Here is an 8,350-nt window from a genome sequence, read left to right on the forward strand (position 1 = left end):
ATTTCTAACCCCCGGGGCTGTTATAACCATTGGGTGCTAACTGTTGCTTGAGGCCCGCGTTGGATTGAATTGTCACATGTTGTCCTGCTACTGAGATCGCGGTGACGCGAGCTATTTATTTGGAACTATTTTTAATGCACTAACAGGGCGGTTCATATATCTTGCTATATATAAAGTGATTAATGCTGCTGCTAAATCTGGATGGGTGCTAGTTAACCCTACACACTCCTTAATCCGTGCATTTTCTTTTGTTTAGGACAGCAATGTTTCTTATATGAATCAGAATACCAGGTACAGAGTAAATAAAGGTGTATATATTAAATTTTGTCTATCATAATGCTTCGGCCTGAGGGAATGGACTTTATAAATAGTTCTGGCCTCCAAGCCGAGGGTGAGAGCAAGTCGATGGTGTTGCTTCCAGACGCCTGGAACAACGGGTGGTGTCAAATGGTGAGTATATTTTCGAAGGCTCCTTCACCCAGCCTCAATGCGGGCTGCAGCGTCCGTGCTTTAGGAAGGAATGGACTGTGGTGAGCTGGCGAGGACATTAGCAGAGGCTGACTTACTGCCTGCTGGCACCGCATCTATGTAAGTGTAGGTGGAGGCAGAGTGAGTAACAGAGTGCACTGGCCAAAGACCCAAAGCAGTTCCTTACGGCAGCCGAAGGCTGTGAGAGCAAGGTCACAGCTCAGGAAGTCTAGAAGAATTGCTCTGTTAAGCGGAGGAGACAGGCTCGTAAAGTGGCCATTTCAGGGGTAACTTCAATTGTTGGACTCTGTGAGATAGCTTCGTCCACCTCATCCCAATATCCACCTTGTCACCAAGTTTGCTCCTGTATTCTGCTTTCAGCCCACACCACAGATACCAGAAGGTCAGAATAATCCGCGGGAAGAAATCTCTAACCCTCTGCGTTCATTCTGGCAGCTGGAAAGTCGCCCAGCCTCCAGGTAGAGAGGAGCCGTGCCCCTGCCAATCCTTTCCAAACTGCTAGCAGTGTCCTCTGCGGCTGGTCCGCGACTTGCAATCTCCACAGCAAGAAAGTTGAGCTTTAGACGAAAAGGCATTTGAGTGACCGGGGTGGCCACAAAACGGATCTATCTGCACTCGGTGTGATGTTGACGAGGAGCTGCTCCTGAGGTGGCTGCTAGCAGTCAGTGACCGTGCCCCATGCTGTCTAACAGCCTTCCCCCCTGTCTAACTGCACCTAGTGGCTCTCAGACACCTCCGCCTATGCCCTCTGCTCATGATAAGAGGTGAGAAAGGCAAAGCGAGCGAGTGCTTGGGGAAGCGATGGCTGCAGCTCTCCCTAAATGAGCGGGGCGGTGCTGCAGCGTGGGCCCCGGCCTGGCTCAGATTGTTCTTGCAGCCAGTTGCAGGGCATGGCCAGCGGGAACAGCTCGGTGTGGGAGGCGCTGCTGCTGCTGCCTGCTCAGGCCTCCTGTCCCAGCTGGAGGCACAGCATGGAGGGCTCGGTCTACCAGCTCGCCAACATCTTCTTCACCCTCGGCTACATGGGCGGCAGTGGCCTGGTCGGCCTCCTGTACATCCACCTGTTCCTGGCCTCGGGTTTCCTCTGCACCTCGGTCTGGGCGTGGACCGACGCCTGCGCCGCAGATATCTTCTCCTGGAACTTCGCACTGCTAGCGGTCTCCGCCGTCCAGCTCAGCCACATCGCGTACCAACTCCGCAGTGTCTCCTTCCAGCACGACCTACAGAATCTGTACGGAGCCCTCTTCCAGCCGCTCGGAATCCCCCTGAGCATTTACAAGAAGATCGCCACTTGTTGCACCGTGCTCTCCCTGGAGAAGGATCACTGCTATGCCATGGAGGGCAAAACCCCCATTGAGAGGCTCTCTCTGCTCCTGTCTGGCAGGTTCGTCTATCTCTCTCTCTCTGTGTCTCTTTCTGTGTGTGTTTCTGTCTCTGTGCCTCTTCCTCTATTTCTCTGCCTCCTGTCTCAGTGTGCATTTCTCTGTCTCACTGTTTCTCTCCGTCTCTCGAATTCTTTCTCGCTCTGTTTTTCTCTCTGTCTCTGCTTCTGTCTCTCTCTCTCTCTCATTTTTCTGTGTCTCTCCGTCTCTGATTTTCTCTCTCTCTCTCTGTGTCTATCTCTAGTCTCTGCTTCTGTCTCTCTCTCTCATTTTTCTGTGTCTCTCCGTCTCTGATTTTCTCTCTCTCTCTCTCTGTCTATCTCTGATTTCTGCTTTTGTCTCTCTCTCATTTTTCTGTGTCTCTCCGTCTCTGATTTTCTCTCTCTCTCTCTCTATCTCTGGTCTCTGCATCTCTCTTGCTGTCTCTATCTTGTCTGGGAACTGAGCCACTTAAAAAGGTAGAATCTGCTGGAGAAATGCGGCAGCTCTGGCAGTGTCTGTGGGCAGACAAACAAAGGGTTAACATTCCCAGTTCAATGACTCTTCATCACAACTGTTCTCAGTTTCTCCAATAGATTTTTGCCCCTGATTTCCAACATGGACAGCTTTTTGTACTATTTCACCCAGACGGTTATGAATCTATGGAATTCCCTGCCCAGGAAAGTAGTTGACGCTATTTCAGTCAACGTTTTTAAAGCTAAGGTAGATTTGTTTTGAAGAATAAAGTAATTAAGGGATACGGTGAGAGGGCGGGTAAGTGGAGCTGAGGCCACTAAGAGTCCAGCCATGATCTTATTGAAGGGCGAAACAGGTTCGAAGGGCCAAACGGCCTACTCCTACTCCTAGTTCTGTTGTTGGTCTCAAAATCATCCTGTAGCGACATGCAGCTGAGGACACAGGGAGCGGGGCCGGGAGGTGAGGGCTGGCCAAGTCTACTACCATTGGTGTCCATTCAAGCTCACACCGTGAAAATAATCAAAATCCGGATAAATCTCAGGATGTACCTACCCCTACCCCCCAAACTAAGCAGTTTGATCGTGGAATGAATAAGTGCTTGAGACTTGTACATGTTCTAGTATCTGATAGTGTTCACCAGAGGGGGAACTGGACTGAAGCCACAAATACCCAGAGAGGAACATGCTACAGGTCAGCACACCCATGCGGAGAGAGGGGGAACAGACCGAGTTCACTCTCTCCACCAAGCTACCTATTGCTGACCATTTCCCCCAAGTTCTCAACCATTTACTGATTCAATTATTGCTTCTTTTTGATAGCCGCTCCTCTCCCTCTTGTTCCTTAACAGGATTCGGGTGACAGTGGACGGGGAGTTTTTACATTATATCTATCCCTATCAGTTTTTGGATTCTCCAGAATGGGATTCACTCAGACCGTCAGAGGAAGGGATCTTCCAGGTAAGGAGGAGCGAGCTTTTGCGAGTCACCTAGTCTTTATAGTGTTTTCGGGATACCGGGTATCATCTCAAACAATATTGTACTTGAGGAAGTTCCAAGACACATTCCCCCTGTCAGTAGACCCAAACGGTTGTGAATTCCATGCCCAGTGAGGGAGTTGACGCTATTTCAGTCAACGTTTTAAAGCTAAGGTAGATTTGTTTTCAACAACAAAGTAATTAAGGGATACGGTGAGAGGGCGGGTAAGTGGAGATGAGGCCATTAAGAGTTCAGCCATGATCTTATTGAAGGGCGGAACAGGCTCCAGGGGCCAAACGGCCTACTCCTGCTCCTGGTTCTTATGCTGGTCTCAAAATCATCGACATGCAGCTGGGGAGACAGGGAGCATCTGCAGTCCTTGTTTTTTTTTACCTCAGAATAGAGGGGCCATTGTAAGACTGAGATCAGGAGGCATTCCTTCTCTCAGAGACTTATGAGTCTTTAGAACTCCTTGCCCACAGAGAGTTGTGGGGACAGAGTCCTGGTCTATATTTAAGACTGAGAAGGATAGATTCTTGATCAGTAGGGGAATCAAGGCTTACAGGGAAAGTGGATGTGAGGAATGCTGGATCACCCCTGTCCTATTGAACTAGAGACAAAAAAAAAGCAGATGCTGAAATCCTAAGTAGACAGGCAGGAGGCTGGAAGGACACAGCAAGCCAGGCAGCATCAGGAGGTGCAGAAGTCGACGTTTGGGGTGTAACTCTTCTTCAGGACTGGGGGTGGGTGTGAGGGGAGCTGCAGATAATGGGGATGGTAGAGGGTAAGACCTAATTGGACAATGGGAAGAATGAATCCGTTGGTATCAGGGAGATGTGGAGAGGGGTGGGGGGTGCTGGGAAGGGAAGAGGAGGGGCTGGGAAGGGAGTGGGGAGGAGGGGAAGGGAGGATATTTGAAATTGGAGAACTGAGTGTTGAGTGCTCCGGCCTGTAGGCTGCCCAGGCGGAAGATAATGTGTTGTTCCTCCAATTTATGGTCTGATTCGCTGTGGCAATGGAGGAGGCCATGGGTGGTCATATCAAACAGGGAGTGGGAAGGGGAATTAAAATGGGCAGTGACTAGGAGGTCCGGTCGGTCCCTGCAGGCCCCGCTGTGATGCTCGGCGAACCATTCTCTAAGTTTTAAGTTTGGTCTCCCCGATGTAGAGAAGACCACATCGGGAGCTAGGTTGGAGGAGAGGCAGGGGAACCTCTGTCTCACCTGGAAGGACTGTTTGGGGCCCTGGGTGGAGGTGACGGGGCTGGTGCACCAGCAGGTTTTGCATGTTTTCCCGTTGCAGGGAAGATACCTGGGGGTTGGGGGTTTGTTGTGGGTGGGGAGAATGGCGCAAATCAAGGACTGTCAAAGACTTGAGGGGCCGAACAGCCGCCTCCTGTACCTATTTCTTGCGGTCCTATTATGTGCCATCGTGAAATGGCAAGAGCCAGCCACACCAGTGTGTGCGTTGTTATGGTTAAGGGGGAGTCCAGGAGGGATCAGTGGTCTCTGTACAGTGCACCATCACTGGGCCGCCACTGTCCACCGTCAGGCGCCCTGTAGTGAGCCTGGGGACGCGGTAGGGGCGTTGGCCATGCCGGAACCCTGCACTGGCTGTTTGCTGGGAAGAAGTGTGCTTTTGGGCTTCAGAGTGCAGCAACTTGTTTGGCTTCGAAGGGCGGATTTGGTTCCATCGCACGTGGGCAGGGAAACTGAGTTTCAAATATTCACAATTCTCTGAGAGAAGGAATGCCTCCTGACCTCAGTCTTACATTGGCTCCTGGATTCTGAGACTGGATCGCTTTGTCCTGCACTCTGGTGGGGGTGGGGGGGTCGGTCAGTTCAGTTGGCTTCCTTTTCTCTGGAATGTTTTGGTTTGTTTGAAAGGTTATACGACGGTCACCGTCGGTGCAAGTGATGTTTTGTCTGCCTTTCTGACCCTCCCTGTCCAGGTGACCCTAACAGCCGAGACCAGCTGTCGCTTCGCAGCCTGGAGGAGGAAGAAGCTGTACTTGTTGTTCGCCCAGCACCGCCGCATTTCCCGGCTCTTCTCGGTCTTGATTGGGAAGGACATTGCCGACAAACTGTACTCACTGAATGACAAGGTGTGCCTGAATAACGGGCTGCGTTATGACCTGCGGCTGCCGAGCTTTTACCATTTGGCGGTGCCTGTAGGGGAGCTCTCCGAGAGGAACCCCGCCGGGCAGCAGCAGCAGCAGCGACAGCTCTGAGGCGCCTTCTTCCCCAACCCCCACGGACTTCCAGCCTCCCGGGGAGGGGGATGCAGCTCCGCACCCCGCCTGCCCGCAGCCCCTAGACCCAGTCTTAGGGGGCGGGAGAGGGGAAGGGGAACTGAGGATGGGAATGAGAGAAGCGAGCGGAGATTTACCTTGTGATTGATTCCCCACTCTTTTGAAAGATGTAAAGTGGGGAAGGGGGGCAAACAAGAGGGGGGTGTCTGCCCTTGGCCAGCCAAGTGCCAGAGCGGTGGTGTGTCCCTGCGAGTGACAGTCGAACATTACAGAGTCGGTGTCCCCTTCTGAGTGTCTTGAGTTCGGGTCTCCGCTGACTTTGAGTCTCTCGGTGAATTATGTAGGAAGGAAGTCTTTTTTTCTTTAGACAAGCTGCCGTGCAGTGTGGAAATTGGCGAGTGTGCGTGTGTGTGTGTGTGTGGGAACATTGCTGCTCTGTGCACTGACAGTCAGCCCACTCCCAGAGCCGCAATGGGTCCTTGACTCTCTGCGCCTTCCTGCTGCTGCTTCGCTCTGGGATTCCGTGTCCTTCCCCCTTAACAGCAGCCCGAGCTGGGCACACTTACAGCACGGCTGAAAGGACAGGCTCTTAGACTCTCCTGGACCGGAGGAGATAAATGAAGCTCTGGTTGGAACTTTCTGATGGTTTCATTGATTTCCCTTCCCGCTTTATTGTCCAGGGAGATCAAATGATGTGGGGAAGGTTCGACGCTGAATTTGCACAGAATAGCGTACAAGGATATTGCCTGTTCAGTTGCTATCAATTATTACATTTACTGTGAACGAGAAAGGCTGCATCCTTGATTTTATTTTGGTCATACAATACATTAATGGTGGTTACTGGACATAGGCGTTCAAAGTAATCGATGTAATTGGCACTTTCCGACGAAAGCTGTTGAATCAAAATAGTGTGAAAAGGAAAGGCGGTGTTGCATCAATCCCCAGGATTGCCAGTAAACGACCAGAAATGTTCCGGCAGGTTAGATGTAACATCAAATGACAATCAGCGCTTTGATCCCGAGAATTGACTGAATTATAAAGATCCCTTCTGGAGAATCCCTCAGCTGAAGCAGGAGCTGTGAGCACCATCCAATTCCCAGTTGCTTAGAAACACAAAGCAATTAAAAGTCTTATTTCATAAAGCCTGGAAGGGGTAGATTTTTGTTTCGTTTGGAATTTGAACCCGAGAGCAAATGGGTTTCGGGGCAGAGTTCCCGTCCAGTCTTGCCGCATTAAAACTCCAGGGACTGCTGAAGTCATGGTGCCCAGGGGCCTGGTCCTTCAAAACTGAAAATCCAAGGCCAAGGGACTTTCAGTTTCCGGCCACAGTAAAGAGCGAAACGAAGGCGACGCGTCAGAAATTGATTTGTCAAAGTTGCAAAGCTAGACTGGAGGCTTAAAAAAGAAACCCGAGAAATGAATGAAAGGGAAACACTTGAGGGAAATAAATTGTTCTGAAATCTGGGAAAGAAACGGCCAGATAGCGACTATGCCCCCAGGCGAGGCCCATAGCATGACTATCAGGAGAATCGACGTTTCGGGCATCAGCCCTGATGAAGAGCTTATGCCCGAAACATCGATTCTCCTGCTGCTGGGATGCTGCCTGACCTGCTGTGCTTTTCCAACACCACACTCTCGACTCATCGCCAGCATCTGCTGTCCCAATAGAACGACTATGTCAGAGGTCATTGGAGGATGGTACATTTGAAACTAGGAGGATCACACCAGCTAAACACTGAACATCACTGTATCAGGAGCAGCTAGATAAGAAAGGATATCACCGAGAGTTAAAAACTAACAGTGAGTGAAGATTTACCCACCAGCTGCATCCAAAAACACAAGAGAGTGGTGGATGAAAAACCCTCCACTATTTCAGCAGTTTTGAGATCCTGGGTGGACTTGGACCATGCAGAATCTAAGCAGTGATTGCAGGATAGTAAAGGCTTAGGTATTTAATGGAAGAGAGAGAAGATGTGGCAGCTCCTTTGAGGTCAGTGAAGAAAGGGAGATCTTTAAAAAGCCTAGTGGGTGAGCTTCGATCCCAGGGAAATTGTGAGAAATAACACCTGTTAAACAAAACTGAGCAAATAACTCCGATGGAAGCATGGGCCAACAACAGCCCATGTAAACCTGAGAAAGACATGATGTTTTATTGGATTCCATGCAAAAGAAAACTTAATCTTCTCCATGTGACCTGTTGTGGTTCCCTGCTGGTTTGGTTGCTGCATGCCCCACAAATACCAACATTACAGCTCTGACAAGTCCCTCCAATTTTTTTTATTTGTTCATGTGACATAGGCATTGCTGGTTAGCCATGCATTTATTGCCCAGGCCTAGCTGCCCTTGAGGAGGCAGTGATAAGCTGTCTTCCTGAACTGCCCTAGTCCATGTACTATAGGTAGACCCATAACATTGTCAGGATGGGAATTCCAATATTTTGAACCAATGACACTAAAGGAATGGTGATATATTTTCAATCAGGATGGTGAATAGCTTGGAGAGGAACTTGCAGCTAGTGGTATTCTCCTGTATCTGCTGCCCTTGCTCTTCTAGGTTGGAGTGGTCATGAGTTTGGAAGCTGAGAGTCATTTAAGAAATTGAGTAAGAAGGGTGAGAGTCTGCTTCCAATACTGCAATGAGGTCCGCATTCATTACAGTTGACCGTATCAGTTGTTAATAAAAGGCACTGACCAATTTATGATTATGTCATAACTACAGATATTTCATTTATGAATATTTATGCTCAAAGGGGCATTTGATGTTTGATGATAAAACAGGCTTAGAATGAACATAGTGAAG

At 49.8% G+C, this 8,350-nt stretch overlaps 1 protein-coding gene across 1 annotated transcript; it reads left to right on the forward strand.

Moving 5' to 3' along the window:
- Positions 1-439: 439 nt before the first annotated feature.
- popdc3 (popeye domain containing 3) lies at positions 440-8,350 on the forward strand. Its single transcript, XM_060849569.1, has 3 exons — positions 440-1,873; positions 3,175-3,283; positions 5,252-8,350. The coding sequence occupies exons 1-3, from the start codon at positions 1,311-1,313 to the stop codon at positions 5,528-5,530; spliced, it is 951 nt and encodes a 316-aa protein (XP_060705552.1). The 5' UTR covers positions 440-1,310; the 3' UTR covers positions 5,531-8,350.

The sequence above is a fragment of the Hemiscyllium ocellatum genome, chromosome 3 (genome assembly GCF_020745735.1).
Source record: "Hemiscyllium ocellatum isolate sHemOce1 chromosome 3, sHemOce1.pat.X.cur, whole genome shotgun sequence".
Classification (NCBI taxonomy): domain Eukaryota; kingdom Metazoa; phylum Chordata; class Chondrichthyes; order Orectolobiformes; family Hemiscylliidae; genus Hemiscyllium; species Hemiscyllium ocellatum.

Bases quoted from the DNA above. Each gene is read 5' to 3' on its own strand.
- popdc3 (XM_060849569.1), top strand. From the start codon at position 1,311: ATGAGCGGGGCGGTGCTGCAGCGTGGGCCCCGGCCTGGCTCAGATTGT. The intron at 1,874-3,174 runs GTTCGTCTATCT...GTTCCTTAACAG, and splicing joins TCTCTGCTCCTGTCTGGCAG to GATTCGGGTGACAGTGGACG. The intron at 3,284-5,251 runs GTAAGGAGGAGC...CTCCCTGTCCAG, and splicing joins CAGAGGAAGGGATCTTCCAG to GTGACCCTAACAGCCGAGAC.